This window comes from Vanellus vanellus, assembly GCF_965231255.1.
Source record: "Vanellus vanellus genome assembly, chromosome: 3".
Taxonomy (NCBI): domain Eukaryota; kingdom Metazoa; phylum Chordata; class Aves; order Charadriiformes; family Charadriidae; genus Vanellus; species Vanellus vanellus.
The window spans coordinates 35002606-35029152 of NC_138907.1; the positions used below are offsets into that span (position 1 = coordinate 35002606).

General features: G+C 38.4%; 1 protein-coding gene across 1 annotated transcript in view; it reads right to left on the bottom strand.

The window, feature by feature from the left end:
* The window catches only part of DNAH8 (dynein axonemal heavy chain 8), a gene marked incomplete at its 3' end in the record, with an annotated part of 150799 nt that overhangs the window by 64586 nt on the left and 59666 nt on the right, over positions 1 to 26547 (bottom strand). The window contains exons 41-51 of the mRNA XM_082480246.1: positions 25137 to 25361; positions 23860 to 24032; positions 21872 to 22050; positions 16083 to 16270; positions 14236 to 14322; positions 14035 to 14142; positions 13120 to 13254; positions 12320 to 12481; positions 8505 to 8751; positions 4310 to 4551; positions 4089 to 4229 (exon numbers count right to left, since the gene is read on the bottom strand). Coding sequence (XP_082336372.1) covers positions 4089 to 4229; positions 4310 to 4551; positions 8505 to 8751; positions 12320 to 12481; positions 13120 to 13254; positions 14035 to 14142; positions 14236 to 14322; positions 16083 to 16270; positions 21872 to 22050; positions 23860 to 24032; positions 25137 to 25361 — 1887 coding nt within the window. The remainder of the gene's footprint in view (positions 1 to 4088; positions 4230 to 4309; positions 4552 to 8504; positions 8752 to 12319; positions 12482 to 13119; positions 13255 to 14034; positions 14143 to 14235; positions 14323 to 16082; positions 16271 to 21871; positions 22051 to 23859; positions 24033 to 25136; positions 25362 to 26547) is intronic.

Below are 26547 nucleotides of genomic sequence, written 5' to 3' on the forward strand. Positions count from 1 at the left end.
GAGTTAATTTTTTCCATATTAGCTTGTATGGGACTATTTTTTATATTTGTGCTGAAAACAGTTTTGATAATACAGGGATGTTTTTGTTATTACTGAGCAGTGCTTATACAGAATCAAGGCCTTTTCTGCTTCTCACACCACCCCACCAGCAAGTAGGCTGGGGATGCACAAGAAGATGGGAGGGGATACAGCTGGGACAGCTGACTGTAACTGACCAAAAAGATATTCCATATCATACAATGATGTTCAGCAGATAAAGCTGGGGGAAGAAGAAGGAAGGGGGGGACGTTCCCCTTGCACTACCCATGATGGAGTCCTGCTTTCCTGGAGACGGCTGAACACACACCTGCCGATAGGAAGTGGTGAATGAATTCCTTGTTTTGCTTGGCTTGCTTTTGCTTTATGAATTAAACTGTCTTTACCTCATCCCATGAGTTTTCTTGCTTTTACTCTTCTGATTCTCTCCCCCATCCCACCAGGGGAGAGTGAGTGAGCAGCCGTGTGGAGCTTAGTTGCCATCTGGGGTTAAACCATGACATTTGCTATCTACAATTGCCATTCACAAAGCCAGATGTTTGACTGTCTTAGATAACATCACTCATATTCCCTTTCTATACAAGGCAGTGTCAAGCACATTGTTTCAAAATATGCCTTTTCAACAGTGAAGCAGATTTTTAATCAGCTCTTGGAATTTGTATTCTTTATGATGTCTTGGATCTCATACTTGAAGTGGGAAGTAATGCAGTATTATACAGTTTTAATGCAGCACCTAAATGACCTAAATGGTTAGAATACTTTTGATTACTTTAAAATTCAGTTTAAAAAAAATGATTAATCAGTATTAATTACACTTTATAGTGTCAAAATAATGGCACTTCTTTTCTTTGGAAGACAATAGATTTATCTAATTATTTCCAGGACAGGCTGTGTCCCAGTTTATCTGAACAAAATCTTTCTGTATCCTCAAATACAAGCTCAAGTTCAAAGTTTTCCATGATGGTCTGGGTACTAGGAATATTCTCTAACATTTTTTTTGAAAACAGAAACAGAAAAAATTAAACTGACTTATAAAACCACACAAATGGTTGCAACAAATCAGATGAAAACTTCATCTTGCCCAGCATCTCATCTGCACTAGTGACCAAAAGTGGACGCTTAGAGAAAAGTAAAAACAAAGAAAAAACTCTCTTGGCTTGTGGTGGCACTGTGGGTGGTACTTCTTGCTGGTACTTTCTTCAGCTTGGGGCTTTCTGAACCAAATATACTTTTTCTGGGTTTAGTAATCCTCTATGGATTTTTCCACCCTGAAAATATCAAGACTGGTCTTGGACCTACATAAACTTTTATCATCTATAACACCCTTTGGCAATATGTTCTATAGGTCTGCTATTCATGGCATTGAACAGTTTGTTTTTTTCCCTGGGTGAACCCCTTCATGCTTACCTTCACTGAATTTCATTTGCCATTTTATTACCTATTTATTCAGTCTCATAAAGTCTGTCTACAGTTCTTCATGGTTAGCTGTTTTGCCCTTACTACCCTGAATAATTTAGTATCATCAGTAAACTTCTTCACCTGAAACTTTTCCAAATTGTTTATGAACATTTTGAACAGCACTGGTCCCAGCAAAGGTACCTCAGGATCAGTGGCAACCTCTGTTCTTCCTAAGAACTGATACTCCAATCACACATTTCCTGTCTTCTAATTAGTTATTTATCTAGAAATGAACCTCCTATATTCTGCCATGACTACTTAGTTTCCATGTAAATCCCTGGTAAGGAACTTTGTCGAACATCTTTGTTCCTTCATGCAGACCATATCAATCAGATCTCCTTTAGATACAAGTTTACTGACATTTCCAATAGGCTTGTAAGGCACAATAACCCTGAACAAAAACTGTGTTAAATCTCCTAAAATAAATTATATTTTTCCACTTAATGAGGTGGGCCAGAGGATGGTAAACAGCCAAAAGAAAAACATATAATTAAAAACAGCAGGAAAAAAAAAAAAAAAAACAGCCAGGAACAATACTAGAATATATACAGTTAGAAAATTGGTGGAACTTGCAATGAGGAAACCAAAGGTCAGATCACTTTTTATATAAAACCATTATGAAGCTGTTGTAGATTAAAAAACAGCTTAAATTGTGACTGCAAACAAACGGCAGATAATTTGGTACATGTGCATGTGTGGGTGAACATCCAAAACTGAACTTTAGAACTCCAGTACAACTCAAGTCTGCTATCTGCTAGACGCAATTGGTTTGAGATGCTTGTAAATTTTGAAAACACCTGAACTGAAGTGGCACATCCTGAGCCCCACAATTAATAAAGAGATATAAGACAGAACCACCAATAAGGAAGCTGATAAGGTGCAGTGCTTCAGCACATAGACCATTTATGGTAAAACTGGGATCTTAAGGTTCTAGAATGGAGAGGTGGTGTGGAAAAGAAGGGCCCCAAAAGAAACAGTCTTAGAAAGAAAAGACCCCAGAAAGAAGGAGGTGAAGACCCTGGTTGGAGGAAAGATCCTGGAAACGGGGGAATATCCTGAAGATCACAGATATGCATGCAGACAAATGCTGGAGGATGCCAAGAAACCTTGTCAAGTAATGCCCAATCCCGGTAGATGCAAACAGCTGCACAGCACAGAAACCAACACAACTTTTTACCCTACCTTCCCACACCAAGAATGAAATCCTTGCTGGGAAGAGAAATTATCAAGACTAAGTGAATGTAACACTGGAGGAAGTGAAGGAAGTGAGGAAGTGAATCTGTGAAATGATCCAGAAGGGTAAAAGCTCTGGTCTCACTGGTTCTTAGATAAGCCCCAGCATGGAGATCCACTAAGGGTTATTTACTATGTCGCACCTGTGACAGAAACTTAATAGAGATTTTCATTCACTGGAAGAAACATTCAACACAGGTTACATCACAGAAATATTTCCCTGACGAAGCAGCATGAGTAGAACACTGACTTGCTCACGCTTCCTAACGAGCCCTAATCAAAAAGAACTTCTAGTCCCTGGAAAAGTTTTCTCTGAAGACATCAATTCAGTCAGAGGTTTCACAGATAACAAATGTAGAAGAAAAAATATTATCTCTCTCTAAAAATTTTGTGCATATCATGTCCCTCTTGTTTATCATCATAAGTTGGCAAGTTGCGTAGTTTCTACCTAGGGACTTCAATTCCATAGATATCCTAATTCCATTTGATACTGTGCAGTTAATCTTTGCAGCATTTACTGTAGCTATTAATTTGCAGAAAAATACTTGAAACTGTTGAAAATCTGAAGCTAAATCCCTAATGAACAGAAAAGAGGTACTGGGTGCAAATTGACTAGTTTAATATTAAATTGAAGTGCTATGCAAAACATTATCTTGTCTACCCCCTTATTCAAAGGCAGAACCACATTTGTTTCCAGAGTGCCTGTATAAAACTGAGATTACATGGACAAATGGAAAAGTCTGGAGACTTAATATATGCAGATGACAACAGATAAACAAATCAGCTGGAGACACACAGTAGAGGACGGACAGTCTTGCAAAATCTGCCAAACACATCATTTTATTATTAATAAATCACTGATAAAGTTTGGACTACGCTCAAGGTAGAATTCCAATTGATAGAAAGGGACAGGCAAAAATTACTACATTGACCTTGGAAGAGCTGACTGACAGAATCACAGGTATTACATCTCGAGACAAAAAGATAATTAGAAATATTCTTCACTCTTTCTGCTGACAGTACCAGTAGGGTTAGACTGACCCTTCCCACAATTTGTTTGCTATTAAAAGAACCGGAATGAGACCACTAGCTTATTAAACACATGCCTCTGAAAACTTACTGAAACCTGCAAATTCCAGTCAACAGAAGACTAGCTTACATATGAAACAATAAAGTGAAGTAAAATTTTCTTCTGCGCATCGCTAACAGTTCTTCCTAAGAAACAAATATTGTTTGAGGTTTTCTTTGTTAGGAAAGAATAATTTCAAATTAAATTTCACTACTATCAAATGTTCTCTTTGCTATTTCTGCACGCTTACTATAGTCAGTCAATTCATAGACTTACACAGTATCTGTTTTACCTGCATAATGTAGTTACATTCCAGAAGCTCCATTTTTGGATTAAGATTTAGTTTCATATATGTATATGCTGCTTCAAAGATTCTATCATACAAACTTTGTAAAACTTCAGCTTCTTCAGAAGAACGTTTTTTCAGCCATGCCTGAAAAACACCCACAATATTTTTCTGTCTAAAATTTATAACAAGGTAAATTTAGGAGTAGCCAGCGATGATAATCTTACTTGCAATATTGGTCTCCAGCTGAGGGTGGACGAACTGATGTAGACCATACCCATTCGAGAAACTGTTGCTGGAGAGGCATTCTCAATGTTGTGAACCTCAAATAACAGTTTACATGTAGGAGACATAGGAATTCGATCTCCATTTGCTAGAGTGAGGGTCTTGTTATCATCCAAAACTGAATTTAGATTCTCAATCCAGATTGCATCTACAGGACCATCTAGAATCAGAAACACATTTTCACCTGAAAAAATAATCAGAAGAGATATAGTTCATATCATTATGCTAAAAGAGCAAGTAAGTTGACAAAAGATGGCCTAGAACTTAAATAATGTGTAAAAATGTATTTTATTTATTGTAATTTCTGCCATCTCCATGGATGCTCATTACTGTATAAATTGCATACATAGTTAAGGAACTATTTTTGAAACAATTAGCAAATGAGGGCACAAGCATATCTTTATAATGTTGAACATCTGTGGGGATATTACCTTGGTTGCCAGACAGATACTGCATCACTCTCTCACTCCCCCTCTCTCAACAGCAGAGAGGGAGAACATAAGGTGAAAATACTTGTGGGTTTAGGTAGAGACAAGGAGATCACTTACCGACTACTGTCACGGGCAAAACAGGCTCAAGTTGGGGAAAATTAATTTATTGTAAATTAACATAGACTTGGATGATGACAAACAGACAAAAAAAAAACCAAAAACCTTTCCCCCACCCCCTTTTCTTTCTCCAGACTCAACTTCTTCCTTCCCAACCTAATCTAATTCTTTCTCCTTCCTCCCCCCACCATCCCTCCTAAGCAGCACAGGGGAGATGGGCAATTCAGCATTTTGTCACTAAAATAAGTGTTCTTTGGGCAACTAAACAAAAGGTGTTGAATATTCACAGATCCCATTTAAGTTAATTCAAACTATCATCACTCATCAATTCTGGAAATCTAATTGTTTTTCTTTTATTTGGAAGCATGAATAGAGACGAAAATGCCTAAATTTTGGCAATCAAATTTTAAAATTCTGGCTTTGTTTTGAATATAGAAAATTTCCAATTGAGAAAATATAGACATGACCAATACAGAAAATTTAACTTTCTTTTAAAAAGAACTTCCTTCTAGGAAGGTTCCCTAGAAGAATTCTCTTTCTTTAATACAAATATTTTTATTTTTTCAGGTACAAATGAATCACTGTGAAAAGGAATTTCAGTATTCCAATCCTAAAATGCTGAAATTTAAATAGATGTAATCAATGTAAGAAAAACCACGGAAAAAAACCATTCTTTTAAAGCTAGTCCAATTAGTACAAGCAAATTTAAACTATAATTTATCTGCTTCCAACTAACATATCTGCACTGGAGAACTGAAGTGGGAAAGAAACAAATTTTTAATGTAGATATACTAGTAAAATAATAAATTTTTAAAATGTTGCCCTTTCTTGAGAAGTGAACTGTAACCTCATCTATGTTCTCTATCATAGAATCATAGAATTGCTCAGGCTGTAAGGGACCTTTAAGATCATCAAGTCCAACCATTAACCTACCCTGACAAAAAACACTTCTAAACCACGTCCCCAGGTACCACATCTACCCTTTTTTTAAACATCTCCAGGGATGGCGAATCCATCACCTCCCTGGGCAGCCTCTTCCAATGTTTAATAACCCTTTCAGTGGAAAAATATTTCTTAATATCCAATCTAAACCTCCCCTGACATAACTTGAACCCATTTCCTCTCGTTCTATCACTTGTCACCAGGGAGAAGGTCAGCCCCCACCTCTCTACAACCTCCTTTCAGGCAGTTGTAGAGGGTGATAAGGTCTCCCCTCAGCCTCCTCTTCTCCAAGCTAAACAACCCCAGTTCCCTCAGTCATTCCTCATAGGATTTGTCCTCCAGACCCCTCACCAGCTTTGTAGCCCTTCTCTGGACATGCTCCAACACCTCAATGTTCTTCTTGTAGTGAGGGGCCCAAAACTCAATGCAGTACTCGAGGTGGGGCCTCACCAGTGCCAAGTACAGGGGGATGACCACTTCCCTAGTCTTGCTCACCACACTATTCCAGATACAGGCCAGGATGCTGTTGGCCTTCTTGGACACCTGGGCACACTGCTGGCTCATATTCAGCCGGCTGTCCACCAACACCCCCAGGTCCTTTTCTGCCGGGCAGCTTTCGAGCCACTCCGCCCCCATCCTGTAGTGCTGCATGGGGTTGTTGTGACCCAAGTGCAGGACCTGACACTTGGCCTTGTTGAACCTCATACCATTGACCTCAGCGCATCAGTCCAGTCTGTCCAGATCCCTCTGCAGAGCCATCCTACCCTCAAGCAGATCAACACACCCGCCTATCTTAGTGTAATCTGAGAATTTACTGAGGGTGCATTCAATCCCCTCATCCAGATCATTGATAAAAATATTAAAGAGAACTGGCCTCAGCATCGAGCCCTGGGGGATGCCACTTGTGACTGGACACCAACTGGATTTAACTCCATTCACCACCACTCTCCGGGCACAGCCATCCAGCCAGTTTTTTATTCAGCGAAGAGTACACCTGTCCAGGCTATGAGCAGCCAGTTTCTCCAGGAGAATGCTGTGGGAAACGGTGTCAAAAGCTTTGCTAAAATCCAAGTAGATAACATCCACAGCTTTTCCCTCATCCACTAAGCAGGTCACCTTATCATAGAGCAGGTTTGTCAGGCATGACCTGCCTTTCACAAACCCATGCTGACTGGGCCTGATCACCCTGCTCTCCTGCATATGCCGTGTAATTGCACTGAGGATGATCTGTTCCATGCCCTTCCCAGGCACCGAGGTCAGACTGACTGGCCTGTAGTTCCCTGGATCCTCCTTCCGGCCCTTCTTGTGGATGGGTGTCACATTTGCCAACCTGCAGTCAGCTGGGACCTCCCCAGTTATTCAGGACTGCTCATAAATGATGCAAAGTGGCCTGGTGAGTGCTTCCGCTAGCTCCTTCAGTACCCTTGGGTGGATCCCATCTGGCCCCATAGATTTGTGCACCTCCAGGTGCTGAAGCAGGTCCCTCACCATTTCCCTTTGGATTACAGGGGCTTCATTCTGCTCCCCATCCCTGTCTTCTTGCTCAGGGGTCTGGGTACTCGGGGAACAACTGGTCCTACTGCTGAATACTGAGGCAAAGACAGCATTAAGTACCTCAGCCTTTTCCTCATCCTTGGTCACTATGTTACTGGCCCCATCTACTAGAGGACAGAGATTATCCTTAGCCCTCTTTTTATTCCTAAAACATTTATAGAAACTCTTTTTGTTGTCCTTGACAACAGAAGCCAGGTTTAGTTCTAGCTGGGCTTTGGCCCTCCTGATTTTTTCCCTACATAGCCTCACTACCTCTTTGTAGTCCTCGAGTGGCCTGCCCTTCCTTCCAAAGGCCATAAATCCTCTTTTTTTCCCTAAGTTGCAACCCTAGCTCCCTGTTCAGCCAGGCTGGTCTTTTTCCCTGACGGCTTGTCTTTCAGCACATGGGGACAGCCTGCTCCTGTGACTTTAAGACTTCCTTCTTGAAAAACATCCAGGCTTTCTGGGCTCCTTTGCCCTGGAGGACTGTGTCCCAGGGGACTTTGTCAGCCAGGCTCCTGAAAAGCCCAAAGTCCGCCCTCCAACCGTCACATCTCCCACAAAGGCAGCCACCAATCGTCACATCTCCCACAAGACCTTCCCTGTTTACAAACAGATCCAGCAGGGCACCTTCCCTAGTTGGCTCTCTCACCAGCTGTGTCAGGAAGTTATCTCCAGTACATTCCAGGAACCTTCTAGGCTATTCCCTCTCTGCTGTATTGTATTCCCAGCAGATATCCGGCAAATTGAAGTCCCCCATGAGGACAAGAGCTCACAATCTTGAGACTCCTCCCAGCTGTTTATAGAATATTTCATCTGCCTCTTCATCCTGGTTGGGCGGTCTATAACAGACTCCTACTATGATATCCACCTTGCTAGCCCTCCCCCTGATTCTTACCCATAAACACGCAACCCCTTTATCTCCATCATTTAGTTCAAAGCATTCATAACACTCCCTGACGTACAGGACTACTCATAACACTCCCTGACATACAGAAACTACATATAGTTTCTCTCAAGAGGGAACTTCACCACATTTGCAAATTTAAGATATTTTTTCAATGTATCATTCACGAGGTATTTTTATGATACCACACACAAAGTATTTACTTACCCTTTTTAGTTTTCAGTGTTTTCCTCCACAGTGTAGAAAAAATTCCATCTGTCCAATCATTAGTTGCAGCATCTAGTTTTCCAAACATTTGAGGAGCAGTAATAGCTTTGGGGTTCATACGCATTTCTCTATGAGGTTGGCCACATTCTGTCAGAGCTCTCATTAATATAGTTATAACCATTGTTTTTCCAGATCCACTAGGTCCAAGTGTCATCAACCCATGACGTACTACAGAAGTTTCATACAACTATTGAAAAAATCAAAATATCTTAAGAAATATATGCTTTTGGAAGATTTTTGCTTGTAATTAATATATTTGATAGTCAGTGATTATAAATGTATTAGACATACAAATTATATGCTCAGAATTGAAATTAGCATGTGTTTCCTGATTTTTATTGTTTTGTGGAATAGTACATACCTTCACATCCTAATCTTCTAAGCACCCAGCAAGGTTACTATAAAACAGCTTACAGAACTAAATTTGGCCTAAACTTTTCAAAGCAACTGAAAATCATTTTACCAGATTTTAAAAAGGATTTTCTGTATTATTCAAAAGGAAAAATGAACAGTAGCAAAACATTAATGCAAGAGAAGAATGATTAACCAATACAGTGCTAAAACATCTGAATATATGAAATAAACATAGGGACTGTACTTCCTACAGGACTACAGATGGGTTAAGGTTCAGGACAGTTCTTTATTGAATTTTCTATTTTTCTTTTAATATTAGCTTTAGGCTTGCTATGGAAGTGGCAGGGTCTGCCTACATATTCAGAGCAACTGAAAGAAACAAAAAAGTGGTAGTCCTGGATGACAGAACCTTGTAAGGAGAAGCATATATAGCTGCTTCTTCTGGAAGCTGAATAAAGGCTTGTATCAATCCAAAAGGAAGATCTACAGGCACCGCAAATCTAAACTAAGATCAAGTCCACCATGAACTTGACAATTTCAAACTTCTTATTCCCAGTGGAAGATGGAATTTGCTAAGGCACAAGCAACCTTCCTATGACCAGTTTGGCAACCAGAAATACTAAGCTGTGAATAAAATAGTGAACATGACTTTAAGCAGGATGGTCAAAAGTGTTTTCTCCCATACAAAAATTCTGCTGGTCATCAGTGTGAAGTTGTGTGAAGGACAATATAGATCCAGCTTGCAGAATGTGGAAAACCTTCTTTAACTAAGGTCAAGTCTGAGCAGAGCCATAAATATACCTCTGGTTTGATGACAGACACATGATATTTTAGTTGCTGTGAAGTAACATAGGGCAGATTGTTGCACTTTGTAGAGTACTGTAATGCATTGTATCTTTTGCTCATATTCAACAAATCACACAGCAGTTTTGTTTCTTAAGCAAGACACGTTCGGAAATTTTCAGAAATCTGGTAATAAGTAGAAAGGTCAGTGCCTTTCTTGGTTTACATCTAATTTCTTTAAAGATACTTAGATCATAAGAATTAATGATGTGGTTTCTAATTTAAGATTGTATATCCAATGAACAAGCCTAGCACTTCAAGGCCTGTAGTTTCAGAAAGACTCTATTCTGAGGTTGTATTTCAAGAAGATGAAAACATATTTCCATAGGGTAAAACGTTCTTAAGTGTCAGTTGCTGTAGCTATATTCTCATCTTGGCAATCAGCAAAATTACAAATAAATGCTTGTAGAGCAATATAGTTTTCAGCCGTTAGAAATGGTAAAGGTTATTAGTCTTAACCATTAACAGTGTTTAACAGTTATCCAAAAATTAGGGATAAGTAAAATATAAAAATTAGAAAACAGCATAATTCTGGCTGACAAATTTTACAAAGCAGAATTCAATTTCATCAATTAACAGAAATAAAAAAGAAGTAATCAATTTCACTAATTAAGGCTACAAGCTCAACTTCAATGAGTAATATAGCCAATAAAGTAAAGCTGATCACTGTTTAAAGCATGGTATTACACGATAAAGTCTTCATAACTTGTTGCCTGCATGCAGAAAAAAACCCAAAGAATCAGAGAACACAGGAAACCAACACAGTCATAATGTTTAAAAACATTATAATCAATAATTAAAGTGTGTTCTCAAAAAAAGGTAGAACAAAAGGACAAAAGAGCAACAATACTTACCTTTCTAGCTTGTCAACTTATAATTGTTTAGGCATTGTTTAATTATTTCTTGCATTGTTAGTCTGCTGCATTTGTTAAGTTTGCTCTTTAAAGAAGGATGTGTATAAAGAAGTGCATTGGCATAAAGAGCAGCAGAACATGAGTTAACTGTCTTTAATAATAAATCTAGTTTCAAATGTGATTGCATGTCAGAAATACAACTGTCAGCCATTTAAATGTTATGTTGGAGTACAGTTCCAAAAAGCCATCTAAGCACCTTTTTTCCTTCATATTAAATAACTACATATTCATTAATCAACAACACATCATAAAGATTATTCTACGCTGAACACAAATGACCATAACCCAAAATGGCATTTTCATGATTAAATCATTAGTTTACTAAACATAATGTCTTACAAATATTCTGAAGTCAAAACAATTTCTTGCAACACCTTAACAATTTTCTCTCTTTTGCTTTTCAATCAGACCACACCCCAGGTCTAAAGAGCTTGCAACACAATGTAAACAAAACATACTACACTCCTGGCAAGATGCCAGTGCACAGGGTCTATTTCTCAATTCCTCAAGCACCAAGAACCAAGTATTATTCATGTCAAAACAAAGCAACTTTTTGTTTTATGTAAACAACATTGTTTGCCACAACTTTTTGTTACAAAGTCTCTCATTTGGATTCTATGTATTTTCTTAGTAATTTTTAATAAAATTCTTGCATGCAGGTAACAGAGGGATACATATTCCACTTAGGTGGGGTCTTTCCACAGTAGTCAGATGGCTAATACACTTCAGAAGGATGCTAGCTTTGAACACTACAGATATAAATTGACAGTAGCTGGGCTTGTTCACATGCTTTGTAGCCTAGGAAGGCTCTAAATATATAGCTTTAATCTTTCAATCACACATATACTTGAATGAAACAATTCCCTTTGTATGACTGTCATTCTTGTTACTGACACTATTTTTGATTTTTCCATTTTATAGTACCTACATGCATGTTCACTTGCATGCTTAACCTCGTTATAGGTTTCCATAAGCTTGTCATAGCATATGCTAAGACATCTATGCTCTATACATCCTTATGCTTTAACTCATTCAACTCAATAGAGATAAACTGGATGATTACCCAATCAATGTGTAGGTTCTCAATACTTATGTGAAAAAAACCTTTGTTTACTACAATGTCTGCTCAAACTCATCTTGAAGACTATTCTTCACTACAGAAACACATTTAAGTCAGAAATACATACCTCTTACATTTTTCTTTGCCATTATAAAGGTCTTTTAGTTCTCTCCTTCTATTTAGCAGGAGTTTTGCCCTGGCTATGTTTCTTCTCACTTTTTATTTACTGCTTTGGTCATCAAAATGCCTCCCAATCCTTCTTATGCCCTACTGTCCCTACTCTAGTCTAAGAGACTCATGTCAGAGACCCTTGTACGCGCCTTGCTGCTTCATTCAGATAACTTAGATGCACTACTGTATCTGGGAAAGACTGGGGTAACAGCATGTTTTAAGGTACTTCTTTACTTCTTCTGGATAATTTAAAGAAATAAAAAACCATAAGTCCCTTGGAATGGTCTTCCTTAGTGTGTTGTACACACAATCTTCATTTTTTCCCATATTAGAAGCACAGACAGCGGTTTAGCTACTAACATCGTGTTCTGACTCCTGTTTTTCTAAAAATGTTTGGAAAAAAAAAGTTTTACCTGAACAAGCTTAAGATTCCATGGTGGATGATTAATCAGTCCTGCCTCTTCAACCTGATTAGCTACTGCAGTCTGAAGCTCAGCATAGGTGCTACTGTCCAACTGTGACCCCGGAAAGAGATCATTGATAAGACTGAGAAACAAAGGCTCATCTTCATCTATCTGGAACAAAAAAAGTTATTATGTGCTTAAAGCATGGCTATCCAAAGAATGGTCTCAAACCGAAATTAATCTCTATTTTAAAATAAATGGTAAGAATGTATTTTCTAAATACAGATGTTTGTGTTTATAAACACAGCCAGCCAACAGGACAACTCACTACAAAAATAACATTTTGAAACTGACATCCATACGCCATGTGAGAAATAAATTCAAAATTAAAATAAATTTCTCACAGAGTAGACACTGGAATCTATTTGTAAAATTGATTTGTAAAACGCTTGCAGGATATATTGGAAAGAACACCCTATCTGGAAAGAAATCTTCAAAAGTCTAATTTATTGGATAGTCAAATTATTCAGTTTGCTTATGGTACAGAACTCAGTCTGTACACAAGTTAGTACATCAAATGTTACACCCATAGCTAAGCCACTATTAACCCACTGGAAACTTTGCACCCTGGGCACTGTTTACAAGTCTAATAAACTCTCAGTGCTATTTTATGATAACATGATGAGGATCATGTTTCAGTTTTTAAAGAAAAGGATGTTTGAGATTTTTTCTAATCTTCTATAAAACCCCATGAAATATCTAGTAGACTTTCCTACACATGGTGCTTAAATATTAAATTAGATTCTTACCAGCTTAGAAAGATTCATATCTCTTAGCCCTCTCATAACAATACTTAATTCGCTTTCATTTGGCCTGGCCCTCTTTTGAGATCCAAGAGTCCTCAGTACTGAAAGGATATTCCTCAGACCAAAGTCATAATGGACCTAAGGAGTGGAAAAAGACTTATGTATCAGTAATGAGTTCTCTAGCTTTATTTCATCAGTATATCAAACCTTACTTGCATATTGTATAGTTGCCGTGCCTGGAAAAGGCAGCTACAATAGGAATCGCTGCCGTTGTTCAGGAATTATTCTATATTATTCTATAAATGAAGGATAATAAGGTTATTTTCAGAAAAGGGGGAGTAGGTTATAAAATTTTTCTTTTGTAACTTAAATTTAATTGACTTCACCGTTTATAATGCCATATAGCAATTGTTTTGTAGCTCTCTATAGCAAGGTTCTAAAAAAATAATAGTTCTATTCCAGACTGGGTCTTTCCCACTGAGGCAGTTTAAAGCCAAGACCTCAGGTCAAAGCAGTACTATGGGACAACTTAAATCAAACTTGAGACATTCCCCCTGTGGTTTCCAACTTCCAACTACTTTCTGTAGCCCTAGATAATTCTTATAGAAAAATGACATAACCAGGTTAATTTTTACCTGGCCGCTACTTTTAGGCAGAGAATCTCATGCACTTGCAACTACAAACTGTCATTCTTTAACAATTAACCAAATGTGTGTATGTGACTACATATACATGAATTAACATCATTATTTTTTCAAAAATATTATAGAGATATTTGTTTGAATTATATTTAAACTACTTCAATATTTTATAAAAAGCATAAAAGTGATGCTTCAAAAACAATCCGCACAAACCAAAACCTAAGGGGTTGTATTGCATAAATATGAAGACAAAGATGAAGGGAACACATAGCACTACCTGCTTAGTGAGCTGCTCCTCACAAAGTTGATAAAGAACGAAGAATTTCTGAGACAAGAACACATTATCAATAAATCCATAACTTGCAAGCTTAACTCTTATAATTATCTGAAATACAATGTTTTTAGAAATTCTATTATTTTTTCTGAAGATAGGTAAGGAAAGTAAAATATTTTTTTTTCAGTCACTCAGTAATTGTACCTGTCTATCTGGAACCATCATTGCAACAGTTCTAAACTGAATTTTGAGATTTTCTGGTAGTTCTTGACGTCCAGCATATCCAGGATTCTATATAAGAAAATGTACTGCATTATAATTTACAATAGTCAAAGTAAGATCCTTTTTATTGTTCAATAAAAGTAAATTTATGCATAAATACCTAGATCTACTGAGAGTTAGAACTCTTGTCTACTAAAGATTTAAATGTGAAGAAAGAACTTCAACCATAAGTATGAGTTTAATAACCTATGCATAATTGCCAGAGTAATAACTGAATGTCTTTATCATAACAAGCCAGCAATCAGAATTTTAAAATTTCATGGAATACAATCTAGTTGGTTGATTTCTTCTAGTGTATTTCCCAATATGAATAAAGTTTTCATTACCATTTTGCAGAAGAGGTAGGTTTTGTAATATTTTAAAAATTCAATGTCTAACAAGAGCCAAAATAATTAAAGAAAAAGATAACAAGCAGTCTACAGTGAAGAAATATTAGGATGCCTTTCTCTATTTCTTGTGTCTACAAGGCTAGCCTTAAAGTACAGAATCTCACCGAATGTTTAATAGTTTGTGAGTGAATCCTAGCCACTGAAGTAAGAATAATATAAGAAATTGTAATTATCTTTTAGTGACAGAACTGATTTTAATAATGTCTCAAGCATATGCAGGGAGTATTTAGTAATGATACAGTAAAAATAACACAGTCAAACTTAAAACATGAAAATTTAACAACAAAATCTTATGAAAGTAAATTTTAAGGACCAAGAAAGTTTGACTAATAGATCTCTGGAAACTTGCTGCAAACATGAGGAATAACTCATAACAGGTGACATTAAGAAATTAGAAGCAGATTACAGGAATTAATGCTATGAAGCCTCAGCAACCCTATAGCAACAAGACAGCATACTCTGAAAGTTAAATGTTCTAAATCCAGGAGTTTGTGTTTCTCCCTTGGGTAATGGTTGGTAACAGGTGTAAAATTATACATACTGCCTTGCATATCTTTTTTGCACAGATTATCCATTCAATTGTGGGACCTAACTTTGACCTATATATACTGCAAGTCTTTTTCACAAGTAGTCATTACAAGAAAGGGAACGAGGTATCTCAAATACCACCCATAAAAACTTGATCATATAAGAAGCACAGTTCTGTCATAATGCCTGCACTGATTCTAGGATTGACACACACAGCAGAATGGGCCCTTTGCCACAAAAGGCCCAAAGTGGACATCCAGCATTGTATTTACCAGTTTAGACACCTCCTATATCAACAAATGAAAGGATCTGATAATTTTTTGCACAGGTTTTGAAAAGACCTGTTTTCATCACAGTACAAGGAAGGTGCTTTATTCCAGAATCATCATACTTCTTTTTATACATCCATGTAAATTACCCATTAGACAATATATATGTCCTTGAAAAGTCTCTTTCCTATATCTCCTGCTTTGAGTGAATGTTCTTTTTTTTTTTTTTTCCCTACAGTATCTTTCTCACTAATAATATTAAAGCATTTCAAGCTAAGGTAGAAAAATATTTTAGTGTTTCAGTCCTCTCAGGAAGCCCAGAGAATTCTGGAAGTTTGGCCAAACTATTAATGAATTGCAATACAGTAATGAAGGGACATAATTCTGAACCTTTTCAATAATCTTAAAGTAAAACTGTAAGCATGCAATTCATGAATAATCAGATTATTTATGTGTTCCAGTAGTTTAGTCTATTTCTATAGCAACAGCATCATTTAATAAAATCAGTTATTTTCACCTTGCCATTTAATTAACTTGTACATAGTATAATTTGTCACTTCTCTGGAATTATTACTAAAGTTACCATTGTTAGGAAAATTCCAAACTCTGGGTTTAAATCTACACAGTCTCCATCAGAAAAAATGAACTGCTTTTTTCTTTCTTTTCTTGCTGTTAAAATAATATAGATTTGTTGCGCTGCTACTGACAAGACAGGCAACTCGATTCGGTTGAATTCATCAAAACATCCCCAGGATCCGGACTGTGCAAGACCTAAAACAGGGCAGAAAAATTTATTACCTACTGTTCTTCACACATATTTCAGATACCTGAACTAGATGACTTAAATAAAATTAGTTTTATTTATTGCCCTGTGGCCAAGGCCTATCTTCCTCCAATCCAGCTGACTATTACCATATTAATCTGAATTAATATTAGTTGATTTATAAAAAAATGCTTAAAAGTGAATCAATATCAGAAAAAAATCTTTTGATATCTTGGGGCACTGGCAGATCTTTCATCCAGATCTTTCTGTAAATGTAGCATTTTATTGTAAAGCGGCAATTCAAGTATTTGCAAAAAGCTGTATTGTTAATCTAAAAAAATAAAAATTAGTGACTTAGTGCTACAAAAGACTAGCCTTAAATGCTAGAACAAAAAAATCTGAAGTTTTTTTATTTTCATTTGGGTCTTCAACCCTTCACAATGCTTTTAAATTACTTTTTACTTGCCTCTTATAAATCATAACAGTTAAAATTAAAAATTGAAATTTTTTTAACTAACTAGGAGTTTAACTAAAATTGTGACTCTCACAAGACAGAAAATATTAATTGAGAGTATATATCTCTATGCATAAGCATTACCATTTTAAGTACACACTAAACTACAATTTTTTTCTGCAATGGTACAGGATATTAACAACATGCTCTGTGTGAACATGTCTGAAAGAAAGAGAGGAAGACAGAGAAGGAAATTTAAACCGAAAGAGAAATCTAGAAGCAGTATATTAATAACAATAACATGTTCATTCATAAAGGATCAATTTCAGAGATGCCTAATTTCAGTTTGGGAAAGTAACATGTATTTAGTAGCAACTAAGAGAATTGTTCCTTTAGCAACATTTTACGAGAAGCATTTTTTTTCCAAATGATACTAAAGTACAAGTAGGCAGTAGTTTTCTTTCATGTACACTGAAAGACCTCTTTTTAAAAGTGAAAAATTTATCCAATTCATTCAGGTTATATTATTGTTACGCAGTTAAGTCTAAATCACTTTAAAGGGATTCTGTCATTTACTCAAAGATTTTTTAAAAATTTGAATAGTTTGACTTCCAAAGGGACAATATGTTTATAAACCCACAGCTTTACGTACTTTCATGCCACAATTATTTGAGTGCTAAAAAAAATAACTAATAGTTTCAGCCCTTGCTTCCCAATACATACATACAATACCATAACTTTGAAAAATGAGCTGACAGAAACCTCATGAACTTCAAGTACTTTATCTGAAACAGAATAACTCCATGCAGCAATACAGACTCGGTACTGACTAACTACAAAGCAGTTTTGCAGAAAATTACCTGGTGTCCTGTTTAACAACTAATTGAGAATGAATCAGAACTATGCCCTCGTAGCAAAGGAAGCCAGCAGCATATTAGGCAAGAGTGTAGCCAGCAGATTGAGGAGAATCATTGTTTGTCTCTGCTCCGCAACATCTGATCCTCTGAGAGAGGATCAGGGGTGCTGTGTCCAGTGTGGGGTTTACCAATAGAGGAGAGACATTGATATACTTGCACGAGTCCAACAGATGGTTGCCATGGTGGTCAGTGGCTGGAGGACATGACACAGAGGGAGATGATGAGAGAATGTAATTTCTTGAGCGCAAAGAGAAAGATAAGGGAAAAGCCTATTGCCAATAACAGGCACTGAGAAATTGGAGCCAGGCTCTTCTCAGAAGTGTAGCGGAAGAAGAAAAGACACAGACACAGGTTGACAATGTGGGAAATTCCAAGTCTAAGGGGATCTGGAGTAAAGGTTATTTTTTCATTACTACTTCCCGTTGTAGGCAATGACATTGAAAGGAACAGATGAGCTCAGTCTGTTAATATGTGGCTCCGTGGCTGGTGTCATCACCACAATTTTGGGTTTTTCAACAATGGAATGGCCTATGCGGCACAAGGCTGACTGGCAGCAGATGGGGCCTGGCTCACTCAAAGGGGAAGAAGGGTTTTCACCCAAAAAATAGCAGGGCTCATTAACAGGGTTTTAAAATAGATTCAATCGGGGAAGGGGGTATTATCGGGTTTGCCTGTGACCAGCCAACGGATGTTGTACCAAGGATAGAGGAACAGGGTGCTGGCGAGGGCCTGCAGCCACTAGCTCCAAAATGTGCTGGCTACGCTGCAGCATGCTCAAAGTCTTATGTAGACGAGCCAGGAGCTCCTGGACCAACAGGAGCCAATGGGGAGGCAGTGTTAATACGTGGCACAGGAATGGCACCTGGAGAGCAGCACAAAGTAATTACAGCTGTTCCAGCCAGATCACCCTCAACAAAGATGTGGCTAAAGTGCCTTTATGCAAATGCACAGAGCATGCAGAACAAAGAGGAGGAACTAGAGATGTGTGCACACCTCCAAGGCTATGATCTCATTGACATCATAGAAACTACGATGAAAACTGGGATGACTGCTATGACTGGAGTGTTGGCATGGGAGGCTACAGGCTCTTCAGGAGAGACAGGCAAGGGAAACGAGGAGGCAGTGTTGCCTTATATGTCAACTACCAGCTGGAATGCACGGAGCTATGCCTAGGGATGGATAAAGAGCCAACTGAGAGCCTATGGGTCAGGATTAAAAGGAAATTGGGAGCAGGCGACATTACAGTGGGGGTCTGCTACAGGCCACCCGACCAAGAAGACCGAGTAGATGAAGCCCTCTATAGACAGATAGGGGCAGCATCACACTCACAGACCCTCATCCTCATGGGTGACTTCAACCACCCCGACATCTGTTGGAAGGGTAACACAGCCAGGCTTAGGCAGTCCAGGAGGTTCTTGGATTGAATTGAGGACAACTTCCTTCTCCAAGTGGTTGAGGAGCCAACAAGGAGAGGAGCTATGCTCGACCTTGTTCTTTCCAACAAGGAGGGGCTGGTAGACAGTGTCAAACTCAAGGGCAGCCTGGGCTGTAGTGACCATGAAATGGTCAAGTTTGAGATCCTCGAGGCAGCAAGGAAGGTGCGCAGCAGGCTGACCACCCTGGACTTTGGGAGAGCTGATTTTGGCCTCTTGAAGAATCTTCTTGGTGTGGTGCCATGGGATGAAGCACTGGAGGGAATAGGGGTCCAAGAAATTTGGTTAATATTCAAGGACCATCTCCTCCAAGCTCAGGAGCGATGCATCCCTACAAATAGGAAGGCAGGCAGAAAAGGCAGGAGGCCCGCATAGATGAACAAGGAGCTCCTGGATGTGACCAAAAGGAAAAAGGAGGACTATAGGGAGTGGAAAGAGGGGCAGGTAGCCTAGGAGGAATACAGAGGAATCATTCGAGCACCCAGGGATCGGGTTAGACAAGCTAAAGCCCAGATAGAACTAAATCTGGCCAGGGATAGTAAGACAAGCAAAAAATCCTTCTTTAAGTATGTCAGCGAGAAAAGAAAGACTAGGAAAAGTGTGGGCTCTCAGAAAGGAAACGCAAGAACTTATTACCTGGGACAGAGATAGAGCTGAGGTACTCAAATGACTTTTTTGCCTGAGTCTTCACTGGCAAGGACCGCGGCCGCACTGCCCATGACATAGAATGCAAAGATGAGGATTGGGAAAATGGAGAACCGCCCACTGTAGGTGAAGATCAAGTGCGAGACCACCTGAGGAATCTGAAGGTGCACAAGTCCATGGGACCTGATGAGAGACATCCGCAGGTCCTGAGGGAACTGGCAGATCAAGCGGCTAAGCCACTAGCCATCATATTTGAGAAGTCGTGGAGGTCTGGCAAGGTTCCTGCCGACTGGAAAAGGGGAAACATAACCCCTATTTTCAAAAAGGGAAACAAGAAAGAGCCAGGGTACTACAGGCCAGTCAGTCTCACCTCTGTGCCTGGCAAGATCATGGAGCAGATGCTCCTGGAAACTCTGCTGAGGCACATAGAACACAAGGAGGTGATTGGCGACAGCCAGCATGGCTTCACCAAGGTCAAGTCATGCCTGACAAATTTGGTGGCCTTCTACAAAGGGGTTACAGTGGCAGTGGACAAGGGAAGACCAACTGATGTCATCTACTTGGATTTGTGCAAAGCGTTTGACACTGTCCCACACAATATCCTGGTCTCTAAATTGAAGAGACATGGTTTCAACAAATGGACCACTCCATGGATAAAGAACTGGCTGGACGGTCTCACTGAAAGAGTTGCGGTCAAGAGCTCGATGTCCAAGTGGAGACAAGTGACAAGTGGCATTCCTCAGGGGTTGGTACTGGGGCCTGTACTGTTCAATGCCTTTGTCGGCGACAGGGACAGTGGGGTTGAGCGCACCCTCAGCAAGTTTGCCAATGATACCAAGCTCTTTTGTGAGGTAGACATGCTGGACGGGAGCGATGCCATCCAGAGGGATCTGGACAGGCTGGAGAGATGGGCCCAAGCCAACCTCATGCAGTTCAAGAAGGCCAAGTGCAAGGTCCTACATCTGGGTCGGGGTCCCAAGCACAAATACAGGCTCGGCAGGGAATGGCTGGAGAGCAGCCCTGCAGAGAAGGACCTGGGCGTGCTGATTGACAAGAAGCTCAACGTGAACGGCAATGTGCGATCACAGCCCAGAAGGCTAACTGTATCCTGGACTGCATCAGAAGAAGCGTGGCCAGCAGGTCAAAGGAGGTGATTCTGCCCCTCTGCTCCACTCTTGTGACACCCCACCTGGAGTACTGCATCCAGCTCTGGAGTCCCCAACATAAGAAGGACATGGATCTGCTGGAGCGTGTCCAGAGGAGAGCCACGAGGATGATCCAAGGGCTGGAGCACCTCTCCTATGAGGACAGGCTGAAAGAGTTGGGGCTGTTCAGCCTGGAGAAGAGAAGGCTCCAGGGAGATCTTATTGCGGCCTTCCAGTACCTAAAGGGGGCCTACAGGAGAGCTGGGGAAGGACTTTCTACTAGGGCATGTAGCAATAGGACGAGGAGGAATGGCTTTAAACTGGAAGAGGGCAGGTTCAGATTGAACATTAGGAAGAAGTTTTTCACTTTGAGGGTGGTAAGGCACTGGAACAGGTTGCCCAGAGAGGTTGTTGAGGCCCCATCCCTGGAGGTGTTCAAGGCCAAGCTGGACATGGCCTTGGGCAACCTGGTCTAGTGGAGGCGTCCCTGCCTATGGCAGGGGAGTTGGAACTCAATGATCTTCAAGGTCCTTTCCAACCCAAACCATTCTATGATTCTATGATTTTACACAGACAAGATACTGCCAATTAGGCATCTGTCAATTCCTTGCTTCTTTGAGAGACTCTTAAGCCTTGAAATTCTATCAGTACATGTAACCTCAAATTTGGGAAAGAAAAACATCATTTGGCACATGTTTCCTTCAAAGGTTATTAGTCTCTGGTTAATGTTTCCCAGTTAGAAATTAAGAAATAATGCAAATCTAAGACCCAACCTGTCCCTGCCTATGGCATATGATCTTCAAGGTCCTTTCCAATCCAAACCATTCTATGATTCTATGAAGACAACGGAAGTATAAAAAATATTACCATGAGGATGGATGGCCCAGAGGTGTTGTGGAACATCCATCCCTGGAGATACTCAAAACCCAACCTGAATAAGGTCCTGAGCAAACTGTTCTAACTGCACCTCATAGATCATCTGTGGAAGTCTCTTCTATCCTACACAAAGTCTTACCTTTGAAAATCCTACCCAGACCTCTGAAGTCCATTTGATCAGAGCAGTTAAAGACTACTACGTATTTTCCCAGAGCCTTTCCCATGTCCTTCGTCGTTTCTGTTTTACCAGTTCCAGCTGGTCCTGCTGGAGCTCCTCCCATGTTCATTCCCAAAGCCTGTGCTAAAGTTATATAGCACCTAGAAATGTTAATCAATATTAATTTATTAAAAAAGATATATGTGTATACATATAAAATAACAAGAGTTATGCAATAGATTCTACAAACTCTTACTTTGAAACATTACTTCTTCATAAAGCAGTTCCATTGATTTCCATGAGTGCAGGAAGTTGAGTGGTAAAAGTCACAAAACGCAGCATTTAACATTACTTATTAAAGCAAAAAATCTGATCTGGTCTTAATCTAGTTTGCTAAAAACTGTGAATATTAGGCAAGCTAAAAAATGAATACATACCATAGAAAGGAATTTACTTGTCATTTACTCTTTTTGCAGCTATAAAGAGCATATTCTGCTGTTGAATTCTGCTACCTCATCATATTCTGCAGTATCTTAATGTGTATGCATTTCATCAGGTTAGGCTACTTTTGTCTAAATGTGTGAAAGAATAAGGATTTATGGCCCCTTCCACAGTTATGGGTAAAAGATTTTTACAAATCTAAGAAAAAACTCCTAAGCTTTACCCTCCCCCCCCCTTTTTTTTTTTAAGTCTTAAAAAGTTTAGACTACTGCTTTAGTTATATGTGAGTCTTAGTTATGATTTTCATTCACGCTAAGGAGTACCATGAGTACCAAGAGTAACACTAAAAGGATTAAATGACAAAGGTCCTATACAAATGATGGGATATCTTCATTATCAAATCAACTCAACATACTCTGAATGCATTTCTAACTAAAGTATTTCTGGGTTTAATCCATAATTGAACTGAGTTTAATAACTACTTCCCACAGTTTATCTTGAATCACTATAATATATTATGCTAAACTTGCACTGCAGAGACCCTGATGTGTTCTAACCAATAAGAATCTTTAAAGTGACATATAGGTTTTACTTCTACAGTTCTATTGTGATCAAGGCAAATTTTGGGCTAGATTTTAACATTCTGTACTAAAAATACTTGACTGTTGAGGGCAGTAAAGTTCAGCGCAGAAATGTACTGAACTTTCCATATTGTCACAATAGCAGTCCTACCTCTTCTGGAGAAATAAAGGTGTTCAAAAATCTGTACAGACATGTGCTCCACATAGGGAGCAAACTGAATGATTGTAGGTTGCAAGTTATTTTTGGTTCTTGAGGGGTTCTTTTTGCAAGTATCTTTTGGCCTTCTATTTTCTCATTTTGTCAAAAGTGACATCTCAAGAAAGGAATAAATGGATGAAGAATTTGGGGAGGGGCAGACAAGAAATTCCCAAGAGGAGAAAAAGAAACAGAGTTCTCACTGTTAAGCCACATTTGAAACAAAACTAATGGTTGTTTGCTTGCCTGACTACAGAAGAATGGCAAACGAGTGCATAAAGCTGAGACCTTGTCAACATCTAGATTCTTATGGACATATCTAAACTGTTTCCCAGCACTAATAAAACAACAGACACTGACGTTGTCTTAGACTTTCAAAGACATTGGTAGCCACAAAATCTTTATAGAATCCCTTATTACAGAATTTTAAATATCTGACCTAATCTTTTCTTCAGTACAGAAATACTGCTAAACTATACATTATTACAGAACCTTAAAAAGATTTGTTTCTGTTACTAAATCTTTTAAGACTGGGCAGTGATAAAACTTGTCTAGGAATTACTAAGTATACAAATTAGTGAGACTCTATTTTTCCTTTTCTAAAGGAGTATGATTAAGCAAACATATGAGAAGATTTTGATGAATGACCTAGCCCGCACAGGACTTAATTCAGAATGTGCCTCTTCAAAGATATATGTTAAATAATGCCATATATATTGGAATTATTGATTATGTATTATTGTTTTTCTAACCTGTCTGTAAGAGGTGTTATAACCAGACGATCAGTGCAACCCAGAAATTCATTTTGGTAAACAAAATCAACATCCGTAATAGACACCAAGACTTGATCGAAATCTTCTTTAAAGTAGAATCTAGACTGCTTTAACCATTCAAAATCAGTTGGTGATTTGATGTGCATTTTTACCTTAAAAGAAAGTAAACAAATGTCTATATTATAACTGAGCATCCACATTTGTCTTTGATAACTGTGATAAAGTGCTTATTTGTATGAGAATAAGGAGTGACTCAGGTTAAAGTTCCTATGAAATACATATAACCATCACATAATATGCTCAGGTGTATGCTAAACTAGTATTAAAAAAGGTCCTGACCCCTTAACCTGGTCATTACAACATCTGTGTTAATCAAATAAATCTTAAATTGCTTTGGTGATACAGCTCACCCTCCAAGTGAAAATAGCAAACAACACACTGCTAAATCCACCAAATACATTGGAACAAAGGGCACAATGAAGGAAGGATCTGACTGAGGCATGGAAGGCAAATTATGTAGCATCTAACAAGCTTGTGTCATCAGCAGTAAAAATATGTGAGAGATGTAGTGTTGGAGGGATGGCACTCCTCAAAAAATAAAGGAATGTAAACAATTTAGTACAGTCTAAAAAGTTCAGATATAGGATTGACATTATCTGTTAATTTTGGTAGGGCTTTTTGTTTGTCTTCTATGTATTCCCCTTAGGAACCTGAAAGAGCGTCCCAGTAGCCTGCTCCCTGAAGAAGCAGGAGAGACAGAAAGAAGAAACTAGGAGATATAGAATATGTTGCTATCATTGCTGTAACTCTAGAATGGTTGGACCCAAAGTGCAGCCTAGTGCCAACCACTGAGATTCTGTAACAAGCCATGAGGAAATTATCTACGATGATAAAGCTACCACACCCTCAGCAGACTCAGCTTTTTTATTTATACAAGGAAGAGTAATACAGTTTTCCAAAGAAAGGACATACTAAAGGACATATTTTGTCTATCAAAACAATTCTGTAGGAAGAAATGGGAAATTGAAATATGCTAAGAAAAGTGTAAAAATTTGGGGCAAATATTTAGATCACAGATCTGATGAATCTTATTCTACCTTAAGCAAAAGTGTACTATTTTTACTACGGTGAGATTATGGACATCTCTGTCTCACAAACACATGCATACACATGTCTAACTGTAGCTACCCCATACAAGAAAAATTATTATGACAGAAAATGCACTTCATTGTCAGAAATCAAATTCTGTACTTTACCAAATCATCAAAAATATCACGCTGATGCACATGAATAGTAATAAGTGTTTCAAATTTCACTCTGTCAAACTTGGAAAGATCATGTGTGGTCTGGCTAATCAACATATTCAGAATCTCCAGAAATCTCCCATTGGTTATTTGCATGATTTTTCTGTCCTCTTTAGCATTCTGTAGAGCTGCTTCTGAATCATGAGTCCACAACATTTGAATTCCTAGTAATCCAACCTACATACGTGAAAAAAACACAAAAGAATAACTTGTTGAACACTAGCCTTATTAAAGAAGCCTTAGGTGTAACAGGAACAATAAATTATGGTGTAGAGAGCCCCAAATTATCACTACATCTAGCATGAGGCTATCTCACCAGGATACTGTGCCTGAGTTAATTGGCTCTGCTGTGGTACTGAAAACTCCTGAGAAAACATTTAAAAACTTATGAAAATGTGTCACATACTGAGATATACACAAATTAAGGATGATTCTCAGTTTAATTTACAATCCCTTAGTGTACTCCAGTATCACAGACATAAACAGCTCTTAACTTGTGGAGAGAAGTCCTTCTGAAAACTTCCCATTGCCAATTCATAGCTAATTAAAGAACATTTAAAAAAAAATGCTGTGCATTTCTACTGAACATGGGATGTATTGCTATCTTTCTAACATGCTGTTATGACTGGAGTACAGACTACAGCACATTGAACTACAAGTTATTTTGCTCCCAAATAAATCTAGAGAGTTATAGGATGTTGCATGTCAACTACAGTCTCAGATTGATTCTGATTTACAATATCAGGCACACCCATGAAAAAACAGGGTAGACGAGAACTGTGCCGATGCCTTTTTTTGCCCTCACATTTCTACACTCAGAAAGCAACAAGACCTAAAAATTTTACTCACCCATTCTTTCTACTTTTCCATCTCCCTATACCTGTAGTTTTAGAATCATTAGGCTATGATCAGTAGAGTCTAAAACAAGTTTATTTTAGAATGACCAATCAGACAGAGGAAAAAAAAATAATAAATCTTTGGATGTGACTTTTTCATGTTAACTGTAACAGTAGATTCTAAGACAGGAAAAAGGCAGCGTGAATGAAAGAAAACATTTCAAATATTTGTCATTATTTTGGCAAATTTCTTCTCTGTCCTGTAACACAGCTTTTCTTTCTCTGTATTTTAAATTTCTTGGCCAAAGACCGTTTTCTTCTTCCTTCCCCTCTTCTAACACAAATAATTCTTTGAACACAAAAACATTTGGATTAACAAGACATGGGAAAGAAAATCTTTACAGATGGTAATAAAGCCATTTCAAAATGTCTGACATGCAAACAAGACAGAGAGTCCTTATCTGTTTAAAGAAAAGCAGTAGACTTTTAAAAATAAATAGTTCTGAGATAATAAATAATTGTTTAAA